Source organism: Apostichopus japonicus, chromosome 15 (assembly GCF_037975245.1).
Source record: "Apostichopus japonicus isolate 1M-3 chromosome 15, ASM3797524v1, whole genome shotgun sequence".
NCBI lineage: Eukaryota > Metazoa > Echinodermata > Holothuroidea > Aspidochirotida > Stichopodidae > Apostichopus > Apostichopus japonicus.
In genome coordinates this window covers 24,798,669-24,826,642 of record NC_092575.1, presented here as the reverse complement: position 1 = coordinate 24,826,642, position 27,974 = coordinate 24,798,669, and the positions used below count along the sequence as shown (strand labels likewise).

At 38.3% G+C, this 27,974-nt stretch overlaps 3 protein-coding genes across 6 annotated transcripts; 1 reads left to right on the top strand and 2 right to left on the bottom strand.

The window, feature by feature from the left end:
- On the bottom strand, positions 1–9,826 carry LOC139980582 (protein HGH1 homolog). 3 transcript variants are annotated; one of them, XR_011797598.1, is made up of 5 exons: positions 9,699–9,826; positions 5,076–5,830; positions 4,342–4,532; positions 1,314–1,970; positions 1–1,205 (listed from the first exon to the last, which is right to left on the bottom strand). XR_011797598.1 is itself a non-coding variant. In XM_071992321.1 (4 exons), exons 2-4 carry the CDS (start codon positions 5,737–5,739, stop codon positions 1,710–1,712), a joined length of 1,116 nt encoding a protein of 371 aa, XP_071848422.1. In that variant the 5' UTR covers positions 5,740–5,830; positions 9,699–9,826; the 3' UTR covers positions 1–1,709. The 3 variants fall into 3 exon arrangements, 2 of the variants coding, with proteins under 2 accessions (XP_071848422.1, XP_071848423.1); XM_071992321.1 differs by having other exon boundaries at positions 1–1,970; XM_071992322.1 differs by lacking the exon at positions 9,699–9,826 and adding an exon at positions 9,549–9,692 and having other exon boundaries at positions 1–1,970.
- Positions 9,823–16,954, top strand: LOC139980583 (serine/threonine-protein phosphatase PGAM5, mitochondrial-like). Of its 2 annotated transcripts, none has more exons than XM_071992325.1 (5): positions 9,823–10,205; positions 11,290–11,453; positions 12,316–12,530; positions 13,429–13,559; positions 14,571–16,954. In XM_071992325.1, the coding sequence occupies exons 1-5, from the start codon at positions 9,964–9,966 to the stop codon at positions 14,719–14,721; spliced, it is 903 nt and encodes a 300-aa protein (XP_071848426.1). In that variant the 5' UTR covers positions 9,823–9,963; the 3' UTR covers positions 14,722–16,954. The 2 variants fall into 2 exon arrangements, with proteins under 2 accessions (XP_071848426.1, XP_071848424.1); XM_071992323.1 differs by having other exon boundaries at positions 13,426–13,559.
- On the bottom strand, positions 16,941–26,563 carry LOC139980584 (mediator of RNA polymerase II transcription subunit 19-like). Its single transcript, XM_071992326.1, has 6 exons — positions 26,342–26,563; positions 23,835–23,960; positions 21,633–21,766; positions 20,935–21,043; positions 20,316–20,404; positions 16,941–19,183 (listed from the first exon to the last, which is right to left on the bottom strand). The coding sequence occupies exons 1-6, from the start codon at positions 26,502–26,504 to the stop codon at positions 19,115–19,117; spliced, it is 690 nt and encodes a 229-aa protein (XP_071848427.1). The 5' UTR covers positions 26,505–26,563; the 3' UTR covers positions 16,941–19,114.
- Positions 26,564–27,974: the final 1,411 nt, after the last annotated feature.

Here is a 27,974-nt window from a genome sequence, read left to right as displayed (position 1 = left end):
TAAATTTATCACCTCCATTTTCTCTGTATTACTAATAAAATAATTCAATAATATGTAAACCTATTAGAAATGATGATTACAATTAGTGTAAACATAGGCATCAAAGACAATGTCGTCCTTCACTGAAGTTAGGGAGAGGGAATTCTTCCTCCCCCATCCACAACCCTTACCCCCTTTCTCACTTCCTCCTCCACCACCCCAGCCAGGGAAAAAACAGGAGAAAGAATAGTGCATTTTTCTCTTTCTCATAAAATACTTAAGGAAAAGATGCAGTACATTGTAAGGGTCTTAGATGACACTAAATATGGGACCTATGAATATCAAACTCCCAGGGGTCCAACCTGTGACTAAACACCCTCTTGATGTAATCACAATCTAACCACAACACTGTCCTTGAGTAATGGTTCTTTAAATGGGACCTATTGATATCAATGTCCCAGGGGTCCAACCTGTGCCTAAACACCCTCTTGATGTAATCACAAACTAACCACAACACTGTCCTTGAGTAATGGTTCTTTAAATGGGACCTATTTATATCAATGTCCCAGGGGTTCAACCTGTGCCTAAACACCCTCTTGATGTAATCACAAACTAACCACAACACTGTCCTTGAGTAATGGTTCTTTAAATGGGACCTATTGATATCAATGTCCCAAGGGTCCAACCTGTGCTTAAACACCCTCTTGATGTAATCACAAACTAACCACAACACTGTCCTTGACTAATGGTTCTTTAAATGGTACCTATTGATATCAATGTCCCAGGGGTGCAACCTGTGCCTAAACACCCTCTTGATGTAATCACAAACTAACCACAACACTGTCCTTGAGTAATGGTTCTTTAAATGGGACCTATTGATATCAATGTCCCAGGGGTTCAACCTGTGCCTAAACACCCTCTTGATGTAATCACAAACTAACCACAACACTGTCCTTGAGTAATGGTTCTTTAAATGATACCTATTGATATCAATGTCCCAGGGGTCCAACCTGTGCCTAAACACCCTCTTGATGTAATCACAATCTAACCACAATACTGTCCTTGAGTAATGATTCTTTAAATGGTACCTATTGATATCAAAGTCCCAGGGGTCCAACCTGTGCCTAAACACCCCCTTGATGTAATCACAAACTAACCACAACACTGTCCTTAAGTAATGGTTCTTTAAATGATACCTATTGATATCAATGTCCCAGGGGTCCAACCTGTGCCTAAACACCCTCTTGATGTAATCACAATCTAACCACAATACTGTCCTTGAGTAATGATTCTTTAAATGGTACCTATTGATATCAAAGTCCCAGGGGTCCAACCTGTGCCTAAAAACCCCCTTGATGTAATCACAAACTAACCACAACACTGTCCTTGAGTAATGGTTCTTTAAATGGGACCTATTGATATCAATGTCTCAGGGGTCCAACCTCTGCCTAAACACCCTCTTGATGTAATCACAAACTAACCACAACACTGTCCTTGAGTAATGGTTCTTTAAATGGGACCTATTGATATCAATGTCTCAGGGGTCCAACCTGTGCCTAAAAACCCTCTTGATGTAATCACAATCTAACCACAACACTGTCCTTGAGTAATAGTTCTTTTCAAAGTAAATTTAGATCACTTGTTTTTTCCTAAAGGATTCCCAACTTGCAATTCCGCCAAATATCCAACATTTTTGTTGATTTCTTTCGTTCTTTCCTTCTAAAGTAGAGCTAATTTCTCGCCAGATCCTCATCAACTACCCTTGGGTTCTCAGCAGTCAACTTGTCAAACTTTTCTCTCATTTCGGTAGGAATCTCGACTTGCTCCAAGTTCTCCATTCCAGGGCTAGGTTCATCTCCAATCAGGTGTTGTATCAAATCCTGGCATATATCATTTAGCTGTTCATTTCTCTCCCATTTGTCAAACTCCCTCATGATGATATAGGCACGCTTGGCTTTCATCATTTCTCTTCCTGGTTTGGTGGTACATAACTGGAAAAAAAGAAATAGATATGAAAGAAAAGGCCTGCCGAAAAATATGTTCTAATCATCTTGTGAAATGGTTTCTAACTATATTTTGGTATTGCCCCAGCATGCCTTGAAATGTGAAAAAAAAATTCTTCTTTTTTTTAAAAATAAAGAGCATTCATTACAGTTGTCTGCATAGGCGTAGGAGCCTAATTTGATTTGGGGGGGGCTGTAACGACTTGCCTGAAATATAAAACCAAGTTTTTTCGCGCGTTCCACATGCGTTTAACATGTTGAATGTGCATATCATATAGGCATTCATCGGTTATTACATCACTTGCCAATAACATACAATCATTTTCCGTGTTATTACCCTTCCATATTGATTATAATTATTGGGGAAGTCGTTACAATAATCATGTTCATAATAATATCAGTTTAACCATTGAAAAACACATTGCAAATTATTCTTCTTTCAGTAGGTGCCCGAAAAATTATCAGCATATTGCCCAAATTTTTGGTTGGGGGCTGCAGCCCCCCCCCCCCCCCTCCTACACCTATGGTTGTCTGTGTGTTAAATGATACAGCACTGACAGAAATTATAAGTGAGTTATCTCATGAACTTTTTCGCACAAAATATGAATGATTGCAATTGACCAAAATATTTCACCAAGGATAATTATCAATCGAAATGATAAATGAATACATTTCGATTCCCAACCCCTTTCTCTTTTCTCTTTTCCTTCTTTTCTTGGGGGGTGGGGGAGGGGGAGGGGGAATGTAAATAACAGTACAAAAGACATGAAAAGACCAGACTGGAAACTTTCAAAACTTTTAACATCACTTACATCATTTGAATGAAAACATCACTAATCAATTAAACGACTTGCATTTTCTGGGATAAAGTATCGGACAATATCATCTAAGAATGTACCAAATGCACCTCACAAGGCTTCTAGAAGACAGCTAGCTGAGTTTCAACAGTAAAAGTTTATACAATCAAACAAAGTGCACATGCAATATATTAATCAACTGCTTTTCAAAATTGAAAAAGAATCTTCAAATTTGCAAAGAAAGTCCAAAATGATCTACGATGATTAATTGAATCCTCAACCTCATTTTTGAGCAAGCAATGCAAGTGGGAGCTACAAGTCTTTTTATTTTTCCCCACTGAGTGTATACATGGCTGCCCAGTATCATAGAATTTATAATTTCAATTTATTCATTTATTCATCCATTCATTCATTCATCCATCCATCCATCCATCCATCCATCCATGGATCCATCCATCCATCCATCCATCCATCCATCCATCCATCCATCCATCCATCCATCCATTCATTCATTTATTCATTCATTCATTCATTCATTCATTCATTTATTTATTTATTTATTTATTTATTTATTTATTTATTTTATTTATTATTTAGGTTTACAGTCTTGTTCGGGGCCAAGGCCCTCTCACACAACTTTACAACCCTGGTCATTGGTAACTTGACACACCTACACACCAAAGTGTGCACAATTCAATCAATCTCTCCTGGGGCACCACAGTGCACCACAACCACGTGTCCCCCGGGGGACTTTCCCATAGGGTACAGCCACAAACCGGCGCACTCTCAATCAATTCTCTCTCAATTCAATTTTAACATATGAATAAACCATTCTAATAGAATGATGTACTATTTACTACTTTTAAATTGACCCGACTATCATCACTGAATTGGAGAGGTGTAAAAATTTGAAGATAAATTTGGCCTTCCATTGGTCACCCAGTTGGGACAATTCTTTTCTATACTTTAGTGTCATTGTCCTGCTTCAGAGCACTCGTCTTGTCAGTACGAGCAGTACGAATATCATGTTTCTATCAGATCGTGGTTAGGAACTGTTTGTACTGTCAATACCAGTGCTTTCAGAGCATGATATTGGAGAACAGTTTAGAGAGGTATTAGCATAAGGAAATTGTCCCAACTGGCTGCATTGGTCCCTCCCACTCCTAATATGTATGAAGGGCCGATAATATAAGAACGACGACAGTACACCAGTAGCGGCTCTATGAATGAATAACAGGAGTTACAGTAGAAATATAAAAGTGAGAAACAAAGATTGAATACAGTTGAATCTGCAATGACCTCTGGAAAGATAGAAAAAAAATTTACATCTAAAAATTATATTAATTTAAAACCATGTTGGTATCAGAGAGTGTAAAGGGTGTGTGTGTGTGTTGGGGGGGGGGGGAGATATTGGGTTGTTAAAAAGTCACTGACATCATTGGACTTCCCTTTTGAAATGACATTTCATTTGTAACAAGGGGGAGGGGGGGGGTAGTAAGGGTTGGTAAAATTCCCCTTGCATTATACTGGAGATCAATCTCCTTGGATGGTTTCGTACGTACCTTTGTTAATGTATCAATAAGCAGTTTCCTGATAGCTGGATCCGGTTCTCTCTCTTTATCCTCGTCCAGATACTGTAAGTCTTCAGGCATCCCCTCCATCTCATCCTCATTGAGCTGCTCGGGACCGGCGAGAGGCAGGAGCAAGTACGGGAGGATGTCTACAGAGTCTGACAGCAGCCATTCATGATAATCTATGGGGAGAAGGTTCAGTGCATCAGCAACACATTTTAAACAAAATGAAAAGAAATCACTAAAAAGTAGGTACAGTGCTTTGGTAGGTTAACAGTTGTTTCCTTCTTTGATTTCAAAAAGGTTTTTTCTTCAATTATTTTCAATATTATTGAAAATCCTCAGCACCCCTCACCCCCCCCAAACTCCCACAGAAGCATAGCCAGACTTTTCCCATTTGGTTGACTCATGTAGGGGGATGGAGGGGGAGGAACTGGGACGGAAGGGAAGCATTTATGAAAATAGCTCATTACATTTCAAGTTGAGTTTTGCAACCTTTACCTATGTCTAGGACTACGTAATCTTAAAAACAAAAAAAAGCTCTTAATTGGCAAGTTTTTAAGTCTATAACCTCTGCTATTGCATGTTTGCACTTATATGGACAAATTACAGGTTTAACATGAAATGTCCATAATCGTTCTTGTTATTACAGAACTCAGGGATTCTAGCACCATGCCTACTCTAGTTATGCTACTGCCCCTCCTGTGATGACATACACCACCGACCTATCTCAAAGCAGCAGTTTTTAAGAGCTGTCACCACGCCTCTCCTTCTGACATCCGAGGCCGTGTACTGTGTGTAAGGTAGAAGACGTTGTATAACGCACTGGTCTTTGTCCAGAATGAATTTCCTCGCTTCGGGGCGTTGCGTCAAGTTTGCTAAAACGGACCCAAGAGGATGGAGAGCCGCTTTAGGATTGTAACCTTCCTTACAGAAGACTTCCACCAACTTTGCTAAATTTATCATCGCCCCTCCGGTGTCACTCTTCTGGTTTTCCAAGCAAGCGAGAATGTGACCGCAACTGTGACTATTCCGTGACAGGTTGGAGAGGACCGTACACGAATGATTCGCAAATTCAAACGAGGAATCACAAATGGTTGAAAGAAGTTTCGATACGACGGCTTCCTTCTCGGTAACTTTTGGTGCAGTTTTGTCGTATGAACATAGGTTAATGAGTGCTTTGAATACATCTTCCACAAACGATTTATTAGCGTCTTCTACTAATTCGAGAAGAGCAGCTACAATGTTTGGCAGCCGTGTCTCGAGTGAGCGCAAGCCTTCCTCGGAACCCGAGAGACCGACCACATATTCCAGAGCTTTCTCTCTCAGTGCAGGTTTGGCCGATTGGGAGAGAAATGAGACAAATTCATCCAAGACTGTTTCATCCATCTTGTTTGTTTTAGAAGAAATGTCTCATTAACCAAATGGTCACTGTAAGTTACTGTAATTATGGTGATTCCACTAGTCTTGTGGATTCAACCTATGAAAGAAATAAGGAAAGGTCAAAGGTTAACAGATGCTACAAACTGAGGCATGGAACAAATAAACAACGTATGATTTAGTTTGAATATGATGACTAAATAAATTATTGGAGAAGTTGGTATTTTGTATTGCCAAATCTTTAGATCATACTTCTGAGCTCTAGCTTTTACAAGTTACAAACTTTAAAATTACCTGACATTGTAGACTTTTATGTACAGGTATATTTATGTTAAAGCATACTACACATTCTTACCATCAACTTACAAGTTTACTTTTCACTATTTTCAAATGACTGGTATAACACCAGACGAAGAAAAACATTATTTTAAACAAAGATATGTCAGAACAAGAGAGAAGCAACTTTGCGTTTCAATTTCAGTTGTTAGACTTTGGAATTCCCTCGATGATAGCATAAAAGTAGCAAGACTTTACATTTATTCAAAGAAGGGTATAAGCAACAATTATTGTTTCATTGTTATTGTCATTATTGTCATGTCACAATGTCACATGTCACAAGTTGGAGAAAACCACAGACACAGACATGGATGTGTCAAAATTTCTAAAGTATCACATTTCGTTTCCAAACAAGATGTCACCCATTGAGAATTTCATTAATTTATCATGAGGAACGTCGATAATTAAAATGCATTAGCGTAGGAGCCCAATTTGATTTGGGGGGGGGGGGGCTGTAATGACTTGCCCGAAAAATATAACCAAAATTGTTTGCGCGCTCAGCGCGCATTCAACATGTTAATCTGCATATCATATAGGCATGCATCGGTCATTACATCGCATGCCAATTACATACAATCATTTGCCATGATATTACCCTTCTATATTGGTTACAATGTTTGGGGAAGGCGTTACAATATGATCATCATAATAATAAATAATATAAGTTTAACTATTGAAAAACACATTGCAATTTATTTTTCTTTAAGTAGGTGCCTTTAAGTGGTTTTTCTTTAAGTAGGTAAGTAATTTATCAGCAAATTGCCCAAATTTTCACAAAAATATTTGGTTGGGGGGCTGCAGCCACCCCACAACCCCCCCCCCCCCCGCCTCCTACATCTGTTTCCTTCTCTCTCCATATCTCTTTTATTATTTACAGATTACACCTTTATTATACCACAGCATATCTTTCTTTTTACAGTCTACATGCATTTTGACTCCAGATTGATATTGGCATACACAGTTAATCAGCTCGGAACCATTGTGCCACAGGATCTGACCAGACGTCCCCAGTTTCCAGGGGACAGAGCCTGGACTTCATGTATCGATGCCAGATTAAAAATGTCTCCAGATTTTAGATCCTGTCTTGGAAATATCCTTATATTTGCAAAAGGCTACAGAAATTCAGTTATCCTATTTGTAGGATCAGCTTTAACCTAATAAAAGCTGTGATTGTTTACAACAAGAAATTTAAATTTCATTCATGCCTCACAGATCAAGGCAAGTGGCAACCCAGATTGATGAATAGTTTCATAAGCTGAAATTCACATGAAAAGCATCATGTTGCACTAAGTGATGAATAAAAATTTACACCTCTTGTTACCTATAAAAAAAATTGGTTTGAGTTTCCTTTTTTTTTAAGTTTTATCTCAAACAAACTATTTGTGTCTCAATGAGATGTTTTTAAGTAGGGTACACCATTAAAACATTGAACCACTAACACACTCTGAGATTTACTTTAACTGTACTTTTGGTACTGAGCAAGTTATGTCAACATCAAGAGGGGGAGGAGGTTCATGCAACATTAATATCATGTCCCCAAACTTCTGATGAAAAATATGGTCACCTTACCCAAGACACCACAAAGTTATTGTACCAAAGGAGCTTATTTTGCACAAGGCACAAAAGCTCCCCTTTGTTCATGGCCCAAGCATTGCAGGTTGGATCATGGAGGCAGTAGCAATTTGTTCTATTCAAAATAATATAATTTCTCACATTTTGTACACATTTTAGCATTACACTGTACAGGATTAATATTACAGATGCATGGTATACAAAATTGTAGTAGGATATGCCTTGACCTACAGACGCCTAAGCCTAGCGTTCCTAGCTAATGATTGAAGAGAGACACAACAAGAAAACGTTGAGTCCACTTTAGTCGAGGGCGTTGTGGTCAAGTGGTTAAGGCCAGGCGCGGCGGAACGGAAAAATTATTGGGGGGGCTAATGTGTGGAGACTATCTAAGCGGAGCGCCACCATCGGTTGGCGCGGAGCGTACAAGAAAATTTTGGGTTTTTTCAAACCCCCAGATGGCCGGAAACGGCACTTTCCGAGTGTTTTATGCTGCGAATACCTAGCCCTAAAATATGGGTCTCAAGCCTGCAATTTCTCAGATTGCACGTAAAAGTCTGTAAAAACATTGTAATTTGTATATTCGATGGTTTTTTTAAGAGAGTAGCTATTACTCGTAGTGTACTCGCAAAGATGTTTTTGAGTGTAGTAAGGGCAGTGGCGGAGCTAGAGTATTGGTCAGGGAGGGCAAGAATGGTCTGTAGGGGCGCTTTCGACACTATCTAAGCGGAGCGCCACCACAGGTTGGTGCGGAGCGTACAGAAAATTTTTGAGTAAAGATACTCCCTAGATTGCAGGAAATGACCCTTTCCGGGGCCTTGCTAATTTGCAGATAAACGGAGAATAAATAGGTGTCGTCACCATTTTGTCGGAAAATTACACCAACAGAATATGACAAATGTCAATAGGTATATGAGAGCGCAATAAAATAGTCAAAAATCGCGAATAAGTAAAAAGTAGTGAAAAGCTGAAAAGGGCGCCAGCAGTCCATTTGAGTCCGTCAGGGGGGGGAGGGTCATCCGCCCCCTGACTGTATATATGGACGCTCCGCCACTAACTAAGGGGATGTTGGAGAACTGGCTGAAATGAGGCAAGTCATTGGCCTAAGACGAAGTTGTGTTACGCTTACCGGTACTCACACTCACTGCTTCACTTTTCACGGGGCGTGAAGACGCGGTTGGGGTGACAATGTGGTCTATAGCCAGGGGACGGGCCGAGGGTCCCCCAGCAATTACTAAAATTATTACACCTATAGAGTATACGTGTGCATCGGACAGATCGACAAGTATGCATTGAAAAATGGGCAGATGCACGTTTCGGAGCCTTGGTAAATATTGGGGGGGCTTATCATGCATTTGCCCCCTCAACTTTTTTATTGGGGGGGGCTGAGCCCCCCCAAGCCCCCCGGTTCCGCCGCCACTGGTTAAGGCAGTGGACTTGTGATCTAAGGATTACAGGTTCGAGCCCTGGCCAGATCATTGCGTTGTGTCCTTGGGCAAGGCGCTTTATCTCCATTGCCTCTCTTCACCCAGGTGTATAAATGGGGACCTGCGAGGTAACTTGTAAATATAGTTGCGTGCGCCGGTTTGTGGCTGCACCCTATGGGAAGTCCCCCGGGGGACACGTAGTTGTGGTGCACTGTGGTGCCCCAGGAGAGATTGTTTGAATTGTGCACACTTTGGTGTGTGGGTGTGACAAGTTACCAATGACCAGGGGTTAATAATAATCAGCGCACTCAGACTTAAGTGTGTATTTGCGCTTTATAAGAACTGTGTATTATTATTATTATTATTATTATTTAATTGTACAAATGATCTAATATTACTATATAGTTACCGTAGGTCGATTGGTTAGGCCTAGACTATAACGTAAGGCCTAATGCAAGTTAGTGTAGGCTAAGTAAAATAACTAACGTTTCACTTTCAGGTAACCAAGAATGTCACGAGAATCAATTAATTACAGCAGTGACAATCTTTTTATCATCAATTACTATGGCACTTTAACTACATTGTAATCCTACTACTGTCGTGCCGAATGATTCTTGAATATGTCTCCAAACTTACACGTGTAACCTAATGCGGCAACTGCTTGTGATCGTTGGCACCTCAGTGTGGAACTTACTATTAGTGTTTATCTGAATGGGAAATTCCCTATATTCACACCGTGCATGGTAAATTTTGACTGTCTTACATACCGTACAAACAGTACATTAGTATTGTTAGTACACACTGTACAGCCATGTGACAGTCGCTGCTGACCTACGATTGCAGACATGCCGTGAGATTATACAGTTGAAATATATGCAATTGAGTTATTTGATCGAGCAAAATGGCCAGCAGAAGGGGAATAAAATTCATGAAAGTAGCCATTGGTTTTGCAGGAGGGGTTGGTTTATGTTCTGGTGTCGCTGTAGTTGCCAAAGTTAGAGAAAATGGAAATTCTAAACCGAGTCTTCTTCCAACTGCCTTAGCTGCTTCAATATTTTCGAGTGCCAACTTTGGCTCTTCGGGTACTGCTGGAAAAGAACGACACCCCTCCCCGTCGGCTACATGGGACATCAATTGGGATAGGTAAGTACATTTAATGGCAAGTTTAGTTTCAGAATGGTAAGACTTTACAGAAGCAGAATATTGTTAAGTGCGTTTCGGAGATTTCGCATATCTAGTACACAAGATGTTATGATCGCAAGAGGACAACTACTACTACTCGTACTACTACTGTAGTAGGCTACAGCTTGATTGAATTGAGGCTACTGAAGGTCCAGATTACAGCAGATGCAAACTGTACAAGAAGATACCTGCTGATCGAATACCCAAAACAATTCACAAGTTACTCATTGTCAAATGTGAAGAAAGGAATTCCTCAACGCAGTTGCGATTCTAATGATGTATGAGTTTAAAATTCAGTCTCCGCAGATCAGTTTCTCAAGACAAAAATAAAAAATAAAGTGGCCTTGGCCTAAATTACATAAGGCAAAATAAAGCAAAACACCCTGGCAACTAGACAATCATGTTAAGTGTGATCACTTTTATCTCTACATATTTTGCCACTTGCACTAGATGTACATCCAAATAAATTACTCAAGCCTGTGTGATTCCCTTGTCAACAACAAAAGTAAACTGCCAGGTAATGAAATCATTTTGACTGGGAAAAGATCTAATTTGAAAATACTAGCAGAGATATTTTATAGTTTCAGGACAAAAGTATTTCTAGCTTATGTAAGGAATCAGTTTGCCACTTAATATTTTGTATTCAGGCCGTTCCGCTGCAGGCCCTTACTGTTTCCTTACTGCCTAAAGTTCAGTCTTGAAAATCAGAAATTTTTAGTCTAAAATCTAACTTCCAAAATAAATTATTTTTGATGAAAATCAAAAATAAGTTCCTTTACATACTTTCCTGTCAACTATAGTAGCAACAGTTTTATTGACCTGGAGTCCTAGTAACTTTTAGGCAATTTTTGTTGTTGCTGTGTCCATATATATTGTTACTTTACTTACAATTAAGAATCAAACTTATGGTCCTGGCTCTATGCCTTAAGTCTGGTGTACAATTCAACCAGAAATCTATGTTGGGGATTCGTTACATTGCATTTATACAAAATGATTTATTCATTACAGTTACCAATGTGTAGAATCTTTTTCCTTCATCTTGCAGGAGGGAGCCAGATTCTTTAATCCGATCAGAAACAGATGGGAAATTGCCTCAGGAGGAATTGAAAAAGTTAAAGCCCACAGCTACAAGACACATTTTCATGATCAGACATGGCCATTACTTCACAGATGGAGCTGAAGATACTCAAAGAAAACTTACCTTAAAAGGTAGCATATATTTTCCTTTAGTTGCCATGGGATTGATAGTACAATTTTTGTGTACTAGAAATTCTCACTTGGGTCAACTAACTCTGTTGTTCATCTGAAACCTCTTTTCTTTTCTTTTTCTCAATTATGAAGTAATAGAGATAAAATGGCAACACTACACTTGAATGTTATTACTTGGGTGTGACAAAATGACTAAGGAATTGCATTAAAGGGTGTGAAGACTCGCACAAGTAAAAAGAAACGTCTGATGCCGGTAATCTGACCCTAGTTTTGAATGAGGTGTAACAGCAGTGTTAGACACCACCATTGATTCCAGAAAATATGCACACAGCTTGCTACCTTCGGTAATTAGACACTAGTGTACAGTCAGTACATACAGCTGCGGTCAATACCCACAGCACAGTGTACAAACGATACAGCGATGGACATCTCAGGTCCAGCTAAAGATAACAAGGTATCACGTTTCATTACTGTCTGCATTTTATAGCGACAAGCAGAAAACTTCACTTGCAAGCAACGGAAAGTTAACTCTTTCAGAGTGCGGCATACGGTTTGGGGCGAGTCTTCAATGCCTTTTAATAAAGGAACTACATAAAAGGTTTAATGTAAAGGAGAGAACCAATGGATGGCCCCAGAACTCATTGAAAAGTCCTTTTTTTCAGTTTGTGTTAATATGAAAACATCAGTAGCACAGAGAATTAAAAGCTACTATATGATTTAATTTAAATCTATATAAAGATATCTGTTGAAGTGAATTGTGTTTCATATATTAAGATACAGTGATATATACTCACTGACCATTCATTGGCTGTATCTAACCTCTTCTTCTCATGTATCTCTTATATCTTTAAACCACTTGTAGGGTGTGAGCAGGCAGTATTCACTGGTCATAGGTTAGCAGAGCTCAACTTCCCTTACACGTTGATGTATAATTCAACAATGACCAGGGCTAGGGAAACCGCCGATATCATTGCTAAGCACCTACCAGAAGTACCGAGAGAAGAATGTTCCATGTTGAGAGAGGGTGCACCTATCAAACCTGAACCACCAGCTGGTCACTGGAAACCAGATGTAAAGGTAGAAAATAAACTTATAGCATTTCTTTCTTTTTCACTATATCGCAAAGCTGCTCATTCTGTCAATGTTGTTGAGCCTTTCTTGAGATCCCTTTTGTGGCCTGTGTTGTGCTATTAAGACAATGTTCACAATGTCTCATGTACCACCACAAATAATTGAGTGGAAAATGTATGATTGTATACTATCTTCTATTGACATCACTATTAAGTCACTTTTTTTTTTATCTGGAGCAAAAAAAGGACAGTTTTAACTTCTCTCCTTTGTGGGAATAAATTGATTTTGAAGGGTACCAGCATGAAAAATGGTACCAGATTTCTAAACCTCAATCTAGCATGTGCACAAAAACACTGAAATACAATAAGTTTCATCTCACCAATGTTGCAATGTGAATTTGTAAGACAAGACAGTCAAATAGACTAATACTATTGACAATTTGCCTTTATGCCCATAAGCTGTAGTATAGCTAGATGACCAAAGCATCGTCATCATTGTGAGAGTTTTCTTCCCAGATCTGCTTCAACTTGTGCAAACTTACCTAAAATTCCAGACTTTTTTTTTCTTGAAATTTGGTAAAGCTCACATATGGAGACAGAAAGGAGAGGAAATGTCCAGGGAATTCCGTACATAGGATAACCCTAGTCACCATCTGAAGGATGTTTGTTATTTTTTGACTAACTACTGTAATTTATCACTGCATCACTTCCATAGCAGATATACCTAGGCCTAACATAAATTCAATACATCACCTTGGACTGAAGTTGTTACCATGAAGACAAAGTTTGTAGTAATCCAAAAGCAAGTGGATATGTTTTTAGCCATAGGTTGATAATATTTTAGTTGCGGGAATGCAACCAGCTGTTAAGAAAACATTCTCTCTCAAATCAAATCCTATCAGCAGTTTTACGAAGATGGTGCTAGAATTGAGGCTGCTTTCAGGAAGTACTTTCACCGTGCCGATGCTGATCAGGCTACAGATTCCTACGATGTCCTGGTCTGTCATGCCAATGTTATCAGATACTTTGTGTGCAGGTAAAAAAAACTTCTTAGGATATAAATCCAATATATTTTTACTGTGCTCCTCCGTTCTTACCTGCTTGCACTCAACAGATATATTTCTCTCCATCTACATAGCCTTCTAATTGGGTCCTTTTGAATGCTGCACCCCTATGATCCACCTTGTTCTAACGGTCGACATCTGCACAATCGCGAATGTACAGTATCTATCTGAAACTGTATTTAAAAGGCAGTTTTTTATCATAGCTACGTTTCATCTAATCTAATCGATATCATGATATAGTTTATTTTGATGACCAAGCTAAGAGATTTTTGTTAAAATAATTCAGTCTGCTTAAAACCTGGAAGGAACCAAACTGAATTTTGTGGGTTATGAGCAACCGTAATAGATGAGAGGTTTGCACTTGTCCAATTTCCCAAGACTATACAGTACCTTGTCGAATGAGAACTCTACCCTCAGTGGTTGCCCAACTGACAACCACTAAATTTGTTGAGGTAAACCACTTTGACAGCTATACATGTATACATTTATAAATAAAATTTAAAAAACAGCTTTGTTATTCAGATGACCTAAAGAGAAACTAAAAGAATACCAAAGACAATCTGTTAAAGTTTTATACAGTTGTTAATAAATAATATAATCAGCTTTGTTTATATGACCTAAATAAAAACTTAAGGTTATACCAAAGACAATCTGTCAAAGTTTCTATCCTATAATCTCTTCAGGTAATGCAAACTCCTCTTTGAATTTTTTTGTCTTTGCTAATTAGTCAATTTGATTGGCTTGAATATAAATCAATGCAATTGTTGTTGGAGAATGCTTTCAAAGACAAACGGAAATGATCAGTATGTTGTAAACTAAGTTTGTTTTTGGAGAGAAATTGGGTTTGGGGGAGGGGGTGCGGAGGGGAAAGAGTGACCTACAATTGTTTGATTTTACAAGTGACAATCATTTTGATAAGTCAAAGGTTCACCAATATATAACACCTTTATTTGTCTTTGATTTTATATATTTGGTCTTTCTAGAGCGATGCAGTTTCCTCCTGAGGCTTGGCTTAGGATGAGCCTGCACCACGGAAGCATAACGTGGATGAGTATACGCCCGAGCGGTCGGGTATCCCTCAGGACGCTCGGAGATGCGGGCCACATACCACCAGACAAACTCTCTGTATCTTAGTGGTATAGAAATATGAAAGGCAAATCCTATATATATATGCACAATTCATTTCTATATACCCTAGAATGCCTTTGTTGCACCAGAGGTTAAGTCCATCACATTGAGGTTGTTGTTGATCAAAATGAGTTATTAGTCTTCTTTGTTTTAAGTTGTGTTTGCCATTCATTGTGCAGGATCAACGGATCTTACATTGGGATCCAAATAAATAGAAAGAGATTGGTTTAGAAAACATTCATGCTCAGAGACTCATTGCATTAAAATCTCATCAAGACTGTAGTGAAAGGGTTAAATGTGGATTTTAATACACAAGAAATGTCTTTGGGATCCTGTATTCAATAATGAGCTAAAACATTCTCCTGTTATAATCTATTGGGTCTGAGCTATCAAACATCATTCCATAGTTAAAGATAGATGTGATAAATTATAAGGTTTTCTGATTACTTACATTTTACCTCGAATTGAGTATGCTGTTCTTGTAAGTTATCATCCATTATAAGCCAAATATTAGAAGAGGTGGAGATTATCTTTAAAACACTCCGCAGATTTCTAATCCCGATTTTGATAAATATATGAACTCGTTACGGTAGTCTTTAGGTCATCAAGCTTGCCCATGAGAATTAAGACGAAAGTCAATGTAACAATTTTGTTACATTGTTTGAACACAGGTAGTATCAGGTCATCAAGTCTACTCATGAGAACAAAAAAGTCAATATTACAATATTGTTCAATGTTGTTTGAACACAAGTTTAGAAATATGATCAACAACCTAAGCAATAAAGGTTCCATTAAATTCAGCATTTCTTTTTCCTTCTTCTCTCACCTTGCAACTTTGATGTTGTTGATCCAAACAATTTGGACATAAAAAAGTAACAAATTTGAATCTTTTCTCAGGAATGAAAGCTTCTGTTAGCAGTGAAAAGTTTTGCTTTGAGACTTCCTTCCCCCCCTCCCCCCCCCCCACTTTTGTGTTAATTATAACTTTCATTGTGATCCATATTTAGATATATTTTTTAAATTTTTACATCTTTCGTTTCTCGGTCATTTTATATGGATTCACAACAAGAGTGCAAATCCCCTTCAAATTAAATAGCTGAAGGATGGATCAAAAGTACTGGTTTCAATCAGACTAAATTAATACTTCATGTCAATGTTATCATTTATTTAAGTTAAGGTATTTATTTGTAATTATTGACAACTCTTATTTTGTCATTATGGTGACCAGGATATATATATATATATATATTCAGAACATATTTATGAGTTTATGAGCTGGACAGACAAGGTCAGGCCCTCAAGGACAACCCGGTTGCCTGGCCCCCTTCATGCAATCTTCATGTTTTCCTAAAATATATACAGAAATATCATAATTTTACATTATTCTTCATCCCATATGTTCAAGGAGCATCCCCATCAACTTAGCCCTAATCTGTCCCACACTCCCTTGCCTCTTTGAACACAATTTTCTGGTAATGGTTACTTGGAACTGGTAGCTTTACATTTTCTTCTCTACCTTGTAAGAATTGATCCAGAGTTGTTGATCCTTGCATTTTATTGGCCCCACAAAACTGAAGATATGTAAAAGGAAGTTGAGGAACGAAAGATGTGAAAAGGAAGTGATTAAAGGGTGTGAAGACTCGCGCACAAAGAACCATCTGATGCCGGTAATCTGACCTAGTTTCGAATGAGGTCTAACAGAAGTGTTAGACCCCACCATCGATCCCAGAAAATACACACACAGCTTGCTACCATCGGTAATTAGACACTAGTGCACAGTCAATACATGCAGCTATGGTCGATAGCCACAACACAGTGTACATAGCAGTGATGGACATCTCAGATCCAGATCAAAGATAACAATTAAGGTATCACCTTTCATAACTGTCTGCATTTTGCAGCGACAAGAAGAAAACTTCACTTGCAAAGAAACGGAAAGTTAACTTTTTTCAGAGGGCGGCACATGGTTTGGGGCAAGTCTTCAATGCCTGTAAGATAGAGAGATAATCTATTGATCTCAAATAGGACTGGCTAACTTCATAGTAGATGGGGGTGGGAGGGTTCAGGATATGGCAGTGGTGAGATGATGTTTAACGGTGAATTATCAATACTAGTTTGGATTAATATTTATCTTTGCAACAGTTATCCATAACAACTGCCTTCTTGTGTATTTATGATTCATGGTAAACACTTTCTGGAAAGGAATGACAATAAGGCAATAAATATTCAATATCTATGACATTGTTTCTCTCTTTTTATATTTGACATATTTACATAAATCATTGAATATGCATGATTAATATCTCAACATAACAGATAAAGCGAAACCACTTCAAAGTCTTTGCATCCAGTAGCACAAACTGAGATGTCAAATAACTGTAATCTGTATGAGTGAGAAACACATCTTGTAGATTTGTGACAGATTTTTCACTAATTTCAGAACTGATGATTGAGTCATTATGACTGTTCAACTGTATTTGAGATTTATGCAAATCCGAAAACTTGTTGAGGGACATCATACTGAAACATTCTTGCTGTGCTATAATGCATTCTTTTTTTTATCACACCCTGCAGATGGCAGAGGATATGCTTCATATTTCTTTCAAAATGTGGGGAAGTTAATCTGGGATGTTGTCGGAAGCTGATGTAGATCCATGACCTCTCACAATATCCAAAATGAAATATACAAAATAAAAGAACTTTCAAATATGGTCTCCTATAAAACTGAATTGTCATTTAACCCAAATATTGCTTTACTGCCAACCTGGGAGAATGTGTCCTCACACCACAGAATATAAGTGGTTTATAGTGGCTGTCCTCAGCCTCTATGGACAGCATTGTTGGTCAGACCCCAGGATGGATCGGTAACTCTGAAAACTGAAACAGCATTGCCAACTTCAAGTAGCTGGTTGCCGTACATAGTAGTTGGTTGCTGTACATAGTAGCTAGTTGCCATACATAGTAGCTGGTTGCTGTACATAGTTGCTGGTTGGAGTACATAGTAGCTGGTTGCTGTACATAGTAGCTGGTTGGAGTACATAGTAGCTGGTTGCCATACACAGTAGCTGGTTGCTGTACACAGTAGCTGGTTGCCATACAGAGTAGCTGGTTGCCGTACATAGTTGCTGTACATAGTAGCTGGTTGCTGTACATAGTTGCTGGTTGGAGTACATAGTAGCTGGTTGCCATACACAGTAGCTGGTTGCCGTACATAGTAGCTGGTTGCCGTACATACTTGCTGTACATAGTAGCTGGTTGCCGTACATAGTAGCTGGTTGCCATACATATCAGCTGGTTGGAGTACATAGTAGCTGGTTGCCGTACATAGTAGCTGGTTGCCGTACGTAGTAGCTGGTTGCCGTACATAGTTGCTGTACATAGTAGCTGGTTGCCGTACATATCAGCTGGTTGGAGTACATAGTAGCTGGTTGCCGTACATAGTAGCTGGTTACTGTACATAGTAGCTGGTTGCAGTACATAGTAGCTGGTTGCCATACATAGTAGCTGGTTGCCATACATAGTTGCTGTACATAGAAGCTGGTTGCCATACATCAGTAGCTGGTTGCCGTACATAGCTGCTGTACATAGAAGCTGGTTGCCATACATCAGTAGCTGGTTGCCGTACATAGTAGCTGGTTGCCGTACATAGTAGCTGGTTGCTGTACATAGTAGCTGCTTGCCATACATTGTAGCTGCTTGCTGTACATAGTTGCTGTACATAGTAGCTGGTTGCCGTACATATCAGCTGGTTGGAGTACATACCCATATTCCACTTTTCAACAAAATTCACTCAAGTTTTTACTGCATCAATATTTGGTACAAAGATTTCCTTTCTGTCTGAAAAGGAAATAACTACCTAAAGCTTATAGCAGTACCAACTTCAGCCCGATTCTTATATGCAAAGTAGGCAAGGCAAGATACCTCCATTAATCATGAGTGTGGTATGTCAATGCGAAGAGTCGATGCTTCATTTTGAAATCAGTAACAGACTTCCATGATCATTTACGACATTCGAACGACAAGCAAGTTCATGTTCGGAGTGTCTCCAGCGGTGAGAAGTTGATCTGCAGTGCCATTGGCTACTTAAATGTACTGGGAAAAGGTGACTATTAAACACTTCCCTTTCCTTATTTCTCATTATATATCGAATCCATTCACAATACTTGACAGTCCTCATGATAGAACAGACAGTTCTGCTTCAATTCTCTTCCAGAAGAACTTTTGTAATTCCAATAAAATGCTTTCTTGACACATTCAGTGCATTCAGTCCACATGAAAACATCACCATCATCACCAACCAGGTACCACGTTCCAAGTTTTCTCCTTCGAGCACCTGTCAGAGGCATCTAAGTAAACATCCGACAGAGGGATGTATTGTACAATAGCCTATTGTAGTTTCTCATGGCCTTCCTGGTCCGCCTGCTGTGTGAGCTGCCCCTATAGTAGCATGCTTTGGACTGGACTTGTTCTGAAAAACAATAAAGACAGTACATATCAGTATAACATACTTGAACAAGGGAATCATTTTGAATTATACATTTTTTTTTTCAATCTGCTCCAAAGTTATAGCATAGAACTTTAGATCATAACATTAATGAAGTACATAAACTTAAACCAGCCAAGCAAATTGTCAAGGTCATCACAAGAAATTTAACATCTTCATGTCACCATTCCTTTGACCTAAAAAAATATGCAAAGTCGAATCTTGAGCAGAAGTGAATTAAGCTTATGATAATTTGCATAATTTTTCTTTTAACTTTGACTATTTCAACTATGTTCAGGTACACCCCTAATATGACTGTAGCAAATGCACAATTTACCTTTCTCAGTCCAATGTATGTGAATGGGTTATCTAACTAAGGTAATATCATTTCATTCCAAGATTTGCCTAGCTGTTTTTTTTTTTTTTTGGGGGGGGGGGATATTCTTCATCAAAACTCTCTATATCATGTAACCTCAAGATGATAGTTGGGTTTTGTGGTGCTTCTCGAGGATCAGTTCCGCGTATTTTTCATAAAAAGGTATCAATAAATAATCAGCTTGTCACACATATTGGTAGTATAATCATGCAGATCACTTCTAGGAAGTATTTCAGACCTAATATTACAGATTTATACTGTAGTATAGACATTGGATCCATGTTGTTTTTTATTCATTTATTTATTTTTTATTAAAAAGAATAATTGATGATGACATCACACACAATGAATGCATTTGATTTTGTGATGCCATAATCATCCTCGAAGGATCAAACAGCACCCAGGGTATCATTTATCCTTTAAACTAATTGTAACAGTTTCAGATGATCTTTTTTTGTCTATAAAGGTTCTTTTTCTCTATAAAAAAAACAGTGTGGTTGGAAAACCACTTCACATCTGTCCACTCGTTCAACAATTTGCTAATTTTGCATAGTTCTTTGCTATGCGATACCTGATAAATTACTACCTGGCAACCCCTCTTACCTCACCCTCCAAGGACCTAACTGTACCCCTCTTTTACCCTAGCAGTAGTGTTTTGAAACGTTCTAGAGAGTGGTTAATAATAATGACGATGACAGCATCATTTTCCAAGAACCTAATTGTACCCCTCTTATCTCTTACCTTCTTTTTCTTTTTGTCTTTCTTTCCTTTTTTCTTGTTGTCTTTTCTTTTCTTCCCTCGGTCTGAGCTGTCTCCACCTGCCTCGGATCCTGCGAAACATCACAGACAACAATGGAAAATTGGATCAGATTTGTAGGGGTGGGGGGGGGGGGGGATTTGGAAACAACAGCAATAAAGTTGGAAACAGATTTTAATACAAAAAATACAGTATTAGACATTGTATGTAAAATATTGTTTGAGGAAATGCTAACATACCATCGCTAATGTAATAATGATGTATGATTTCTAGTAGATCCTGCTAAGGTTTGAGGAGGGGCCTGGGTGGAGAGTAGACCAGGGGCAAAAGGCACTCTGACTTTTCAAACCTTAAAGTAGCTCTCAAGTTGCACCTGGTTCCACCAAAAAATGTAGATGAACCAGTGGCCACTTTTCACATAAAGTGGAACTTGGATTCATGCACTATCAGTGTGAATTGAAAAATGCATTGTATGACAAATAACATTAAACTTATTTATTAAAATCATTTTTCATTCCATAGATACAAATGACTCACAGACTCTTATCAATTAAAATTTTTTCTAGTTTGGTTGTCTTTACATTTATTGTAATACCAACTTACCTCCACCAACTCCAGGATCTGCCTCTGGTGGTCCAAAATCTCTCTTTTGTTTTTTCCTCTTTTGTTTCTTCGGTGGTTGACTATGAAGCCATTTGAGATGATCGGGGACCTATTTCAAGGAGACAGTAATGAACATCTTCATCTTCACATTAGCATCAATGAAATGTAACAGTAAATATATTTTAAGCATTTCAAAATCTTTAAAGCTATAAAAAGAGAAAAAGCATATTCAATTTTTTACAATTCCATTGAGACATGGAGACTAATTCCTTACTTATTTTGATCTGGATTGATAAGCTTCACTAAACAGTTTTTTGCCATTGAAGTCTCATGTTGTCAGGACGTATGGACTAATTTCAGTGCCATTTTGCAAATATTCAATCCAGTAAGACCGTTTGGGCATTTAGAGTAAAGTCTAAATAATCAAAAAGAACCCAGATCCTCAAGCTTAACATGTGATTTAACTAATAATTCTCATCGTTTCACCAAAAGTCACTTAAGCCTTGCATACTGCACACAAATTTCTTCCTTTAAGATTATCCTGAAATCATCTATGCACAAACTTTGTGGGTGACTCCCCTATTTTCTTTTTAGGAGAAGTAGCTCCAATCCAAATTAATTCACTTTCAGTTTTAAACTGCTATCAAGTTAGTTGACAGATTTCTTACCAGGAGATAAAAGTTTAGTTTTACACTTACGGGTCCTGGATGGAGCTTGAACCCAGATAGCATTGGACCGGTCAATGGTATTAGGGGCTTTCCTCCGATGGGAGGTTTCTCGATGACCGATTGGAGACTGCTGTTGTCCTGTACACCTGGTGTATCTATCCTACCTGTAGAAATAACACAGCAAAGCTAAGTAATATCTCACAGTCATCTGCCTACAGGTCCCATTTCTTGCTAGATAAGTTTTATTTCAGTTTACTGAATCTTGATCAGCCTTGATCATTCCTATCAAGTTCAGATCCAGAGCCAGATAATTCAATACGCAAATGTGCAAGTAACTAAGGCCCCATGGTCAAGTGGTCTCACAGGTCAAGGGGCCTACATGAACGTCTCTAGGGGTAGTATCTGTTTGACCTAGTTTGGCAGAGGTGAGAGGGCAAGCATACAGTGCCACAGGGGCCCCAGAGGGTGTTGATCCAGTTAGGGCTGATCTTAATGTTCTTTCCCTTGATCATGCCTACGCGTAGTCTTGAGGGCAAAACCTTAAGTTAACTCACAATAACTGACCATTATACTTAGCTATCGAAGTTGCCATCAGTATATTGGTCAGCAGTACTATGTACAGTCTATTAGCAGATGAAGACTGATTCATCGGTACCAAAATGTTAATTTCCCAATACTTTGCTTCCGGTGGGTTATGCTGAAGTGGGTACTAGATCACGGCGATCATCTGGTAATATTTGAGTTCAATGTCAAAACAGTGCAAACATGATAAACTAAGTAGATATGGATTCCCTCAATATGTGACGTAGTGGCCACACATGTACTGTACAGCACTGCCAATTTTCAATCCTACAGTGACATCACATTTAGTGGTAAAGGCAAGTTAAGGACTTTTGTTGGGTAAAAAAAAAGTTGAGATAGACAAATTCCTTATCAAATATGCTAAACAATGTATAAAAGCTAGTGATAAGAGTATAAAGCAAGTTGCCATCCTTTAAGTTATCCAGCAAAAAATCAAGTGTGAAAGCTCTTCAATATTGAACTCAAATATTAGAATGCTATAAACTTGCTACAAGTCTCAGCGAATAATTTAATAATTTTGCATAGCAGTTCTTAAAGGCTTTGAATTTTGTCTCCAATAAAACCATTTCGTTCTTTTGCAAACAACTGCTATACATCTTTGGACTTGTATAGCAATTTGACCATTCTGGAAAGCATTTTGTGATGCGATACTGGATAAATTATTCCCTGGGTCTTCATACCACTTTCCTGGTAGTTTTGTCTCTCATAATTATCGGAGCGGGTAAAGAAATGGCTATAAAGGTAAGTATCACCACCAAGTATGGACGGGATAACTTAGTTGGTAGAGCATGCTTTAAACTTGCTACAAGTCTCAGCGAATAATTTAATGTCCAAATTTTGCAAAGCAATTCTTGAAGGCTTTGAATTTTGTCTCCAATAAAACACTTTCCTTCCAACAGAGGTCACGGGTTCAAATCCTGTTCTAGCCAAATATTTCTTTGCTCTTTCAGGTTTGTTAGCATAGTTTCCCATCAGTTCTTTGCTGTTACTTTGTTATTTTCTAACTACGTAATGGAGAACTCATGAACGCTTAAAGATCTGCTTTATTGGCTCCAATTTTAGCACGCTGTAGCTAGGAAAGTTTTGTGATGATATAATCTACCTGCCACAGTCGTAAATCGACCTCATGAGCTAAAATTAGCCTGCATAGCTTCTTAGCACTGTTAGGCTCTTTGTGTAAACACTGTGTGGAAATATGTTCATGTCTACAGTGTAGTGAAACATACAGGGTTCACAAAGACCCTCATACAGGGGTCTTTTATGTGGCAGGATATTGCAGGCGTTGCAGACCAATTGGTGAAAAGAGGTCGTTTTACGACCACGGCAGGTGGATTACGTAATCTCAAGAAACTTTCCCATGATAACGTGCCATAGTTGGGGGTCTATACAGCAGACCTTTAAGTGGATCTTGTGACTTAAGTACCATGGACTCTAATGTTTTGCAATCTTCAGAATGAAAAAGACATAGCTTCTTAGATTTTGCTAAAAGAAGACACTGTGGCACGCATAACAGAGGCTGATTCAACTTATATGGAACCCAAACACATTATATCACTCTTTATTAGTTTGTTCTAATTCCTCCAATCAAACACTGCCTGCCTGCTTTCCACTGAAAAGAAGATATAATTTTGTACAACTTAGTCAACAAACCTGGTAGTCCTGGAAGGAAAGCACTCAACTGCTCCTTGACCTTCTTGGTGGAAAATTTATCATAGCTGTGCTGTAGGCCAAAGTGATTAATCAGATTTTGCTCTCCGGTCACTTGAGTTTTCTCAACTAGAAAGATGAAAAAATGTTTACAAAACCGTGAGAGGAAACTTTGTAAAACACATTAAAAAATAACTCATTGATAATCACAATGCAGTATCGACATCACTGAGAGTATTACAACCAAGAATAAACTCAGTAACAAGGATTGCTTGATAATCAATACCAAAGGTCAGTAATACTACCCTCCTCCTCATTTTATGGGCGGAGTGTATAGCCTAGTGGTTAACGCCGGCGTCTCCCAGTCATGAGATCCCCGGTTCGATTCCCCGCCGACAGCAATGTGTGTCGTCTGGCAAGGGTGTTGTTCAATAACAACTTCCCAACATGGACGTTAAATGGATGTGTGCCGAGAGATTGGCTACGGTCAGCTTGCGAGTCTATAAGCCTCCATGGCTTCTTTCGCGAGTTCCTGCTTGCGGGAAGATCACTATACATACATACATACATACATACATACATACATACATACATACATACATACATACATACATACATACATACATACATACATACATACATACATACATACATACATACATACATACATACATACATACATACATACATACATACATACATACATACATACATACATACATACATACATACATACATACATACATACATACATACATACATACATACATACATACATACATACATACATACATACATACATACATACATACATACATACATACATACATACATACATACATACATACATACATACATACATACATACATACATACATACATACATACATACATACATACATACATACATACATACATACATACATACATACATACATACATACATACATACATACATACATACATACATACATACATACATACATACATACATACATACATACATACATACATACATACATACATACATACATACATACATACATACATACATACATACATACATACATACATACATACATACATACATACATACATACATACATACATACATACATACATACATACATACATACATACATACATACATACATACATACATGTTACTACTGTACAGTTCATACTGTATGGAAACTTGTGAACACAAAGATTTTCATTATATTATTTATTATGACAACCATGCTTGATAGATCTCTCAGAAGTTTTGATAAATGCAACTAAGTGTGCTTCTTTGCACTTAAACTCTTGTTTAACTCAAGTCAGGGATCATGTCCTGCTTGTTCCAGGTGTGTTTTAAAGGGTGTGAAGACTCGCGCAAAAAGAAACGTCTAATGCCGGTAATCTGACCTAGTTTTGAATGAGATGTAACAGAAGTGTTAAACACCACCATCGATCGCGAAAATACACACACACAGCTTGCTACCATCGGTAATTAGACACTAGTGTATAGTCAGTACATACAGCTGCGGTCAATACACACAGCACAGTGTACAAACAATACAGTGATGGACATCTCAGGTCCAGCTAAAGATAACAAGGTATCACGTTTCATTACTGTACTGTCTGCATTTTGTAGCGACATGAACAAAACGTCACTTGCAAGCAACGGAAAGTTAACTTTTTCAGATGATCACACGCGGTTAGGGGCGAGTCTTCAATGCCTTTAATCTAGACTAACTTATACCATTTGATAATAGGTTGGCATCGAAATTTAAAATTGCTTAAAAGGCTAGCATAGGTTAGGATTTCAGTCCTTTTTCTCCAATGTATTTGAGTCAAGGTTGTACTGTATTATTACATATATGAGCATGTATATGGTATGAAAATAACCAAAAAAGGAGAGAAAATACCCCATGTCCTATACCAAAAAAAAAGAAAAAAAAATTACCATTACTCCAAATGGTAGAAATTACTAACAAACAATTTACAGTTCTTCTTACTACCTGTGTATGTACACGACCTGCAACACAATGCTATACAACGTTCAGTACGACTATGACTTATGATTAAAGGTTAAAACAACCCTCTCTTAATCATGAAATATGCCAGCCAAGTACGACCAGCATTTGATCTGAATTCAACATGTCTAACAATATCTAGACTACAGTCAATAATAACAGGTTTCTAACACTGTAATAGACATATTGTGAGGCTACCTGTAATGTAGATAGCCGTAGGACAAAATATTCAAAATTATTTTGGGGGCAGCTGGTTAATCTGGGCTTAAGTTATACATATTTCTTCGTTCTTTGCTTTACTAGTAATCCTTTAACAAGAAGTAACACTTATATATATGTGATCAAAAGTTGCATTGGAAAAGGTTATATGCCTAAGTCCAATGTTGTTAATTCATTTAAAGTATGGTTTACCGTTTAGTTAAACAGGAGATTTGGCTAGGCATAACGTTAGGCTATATTCAACGTTTATATGCTATCAGTATCAATCATTACCATTGATTTCTTTCAGCAAATAGAACGTATCGTTCTCGTGATTAGGTTGAGATGTGTAAGTACGGGGTGTAGCCGGAGATTTCTGCCGTATAGGTATTGGTATCTTTGTGGGAATACCGTCAAAGTTTTGCAACATTTCACCGGGACTGCGACTTCGCTTCATTTTTGCACCTTTCGTCCATATGATACAGCCTAAATTAGGCCTACTGTAGTATAATTTGTACCAAATAATCCAGGAAGGGGAAGATAATATGGAACGCCAAAACCGACAAAAATGCAGAAACACGTTTTGTAAACCTAAGTCATTATGTTATCGCCACATAACGACCAAGAACAATTAAAGTCTTTATTTGGCACTAATAGCACCTCCACATAATGACCAAGAAAATTTTACTTATCATGCGATCCTTACACTGCCACAAAATGCCGATTCGAGTATCCACATGGGAACCAACGAACCGCGTTAGTCCTTATTCGGCGATATATAATATGAGAGTATCCACATAATGACCAACGAACTGCGTTAGTCCTTATATGGCGATATGAGAGTGAGCCCTTACTCAGTAGTAGATAAATCTCTTCAACTCCAAATGATTGGCATACGGTACTCTGAAGAAGAATGACAAATATTTATAGCTTTCGTCTAGTTTGGACATCAAAAGGATCAGTTATCTCTTCCTTTTTGTGTGGATTCTTTTACCGCTCACTATCTCTGGGCAATCGGATCTATATGTGATGTCTTGGTGTTGTTGTTCTTGCAATTTATTGAGAGAAAAAAAAACATCGCATCTTTGCCGTCTTCGGAATCTATTAAATACATACTGTGCAACATTTATAATCGATCCTCTTTCACCGACCGGACACTCATCAATATCTGGCAATAATATCGAGTCTCAGAACCTCCAGAAAATAACATTGGAAATTTCTAGAACACTGTTGAATTTGAAGCCAATACAAATGTTAAAGAGTGGATGGAGCATGTAGGCTGCCTGATATGCTTCCCTGAGCTTGTGTTGTCTGGGCAATTATTCACTAGTACACATGTTATTGGTTGGCTATATGCCTACAAGTCGATCATCAGCGACGTTACAATTAAGGAACAGGATCAACCATGATTTTGCATTTCCCAGTGAAACTGACCAATGGCGGTAACAGGCGCGTAGCCAAAGGGGGGGCGAAGGGGGCAGCCGCCCCCCCCCTTGAGCATTTTTTTTTAATGTTTTTATGATATCGCTAGTATTTTTAAAAAAGAAAATGCTAAGATGCAACTTACAAGGCCTGGGAAGTGCCATTTCCAGCGATCTGGGAGGCATTTTCAGCCAAAATTCTCTTGTACGCTTCGCGCCAACTCATGGTGGCGCTACGCTTAGATAGTTTGCAAAACCGATTCTACAGTTTCGCCCCTCCCTTGGCAAATTCCTGGCTACGTGCCTGGGCGGTAATCGAAACATGTTTAAGGAAAACAACCATGCATGTATATCATGAATTACTTTCCATCAGTGACGGCGGAACCGGGACTCAACCACCGTGCACGGGGGGGGGGGGGGCAATTTTTCCCAGTTAGGTTAAAAAAGTGTCACTTTTTTTTATAAATTAGAAGTGCCCCTTCTGGTAATCAAATCTTTTTCCTATA

What these genes read in the sequence shown, in the direction of transcription:
- LOC139980582 (XM_071992321.1), bottom strand. Translation starts at nt 5,739, where the DNA reads ATGGATGAAACAGTCTTGGATGAATTTGTCTCATTTCTCTCCCAATCG. An exon ending in AAACTGCTGCTTTGAGATAG is followed by an intron (nt 4,533 to 5,075) that starts GTCGGTGGTGTA and finishes TTCTCCCCATAG; the next exon opens with ATTATCATGAATGGCTGCTG. An exon ending in TTATTGATACATTAACAAAG is followed by an intron (nt 1,971 to 4,341) that starts GTACGTACGAAA and finishes CTTTTTTTCCAG; the next exon opens with TTATGTACCACCAAACCAGG.
- LOC139980583 (XM_071992323.1), top strand. Translation starts at nt 9,964, where the DNA reads ATGGCCAGCAGAAGGGGAATAAAATTCATGAAAGTAGCCATTGGTTTT. An exon ending in AAGAAAACTTACCTTAAAAG is followed by an intron (nt 11,454 to 12,315) that starts GTAGCATATATT and finishes AACCACTTGTAG; the next exon opens with GGTGTGAGCAGGCAGTATTC. An exon ending in ACTGGAAACCAGATGTAAAG is followed by an intron (nt 12,531 to 13,425) that starts GTAGAAAATAAA and finishes AAATCCTATCAG; the next exon opens with CAGTTTTACGAAGATGGTGC.
- LOC139980584 (XM_071992326.1), bottom strand. Translation starts at nt 26,504, where the DNA reads ATGAAGCGAAGTCGCAGTCCCGGTGAAATGTTGCAAAACTTTGACGGT. An exon ending in TTTGCTGAAAGAAATCAATG is followed by an intron (nt 23,961 to 26,341) that starts GTAATGATTGAT and finishes TCATCTTTCTAG; the next exon opens with TTGAGAAAACTCAAGTGACC. An exon ending in AAGACAAAAAGAAAAAGAAG is followed by an intron (nt 19,184 to 20,315) that starts GTAAGAGATAAG and finishes ATTGTTTTTCAG; the next exon opens with AACAAGTCCAGTCCAAAGCA.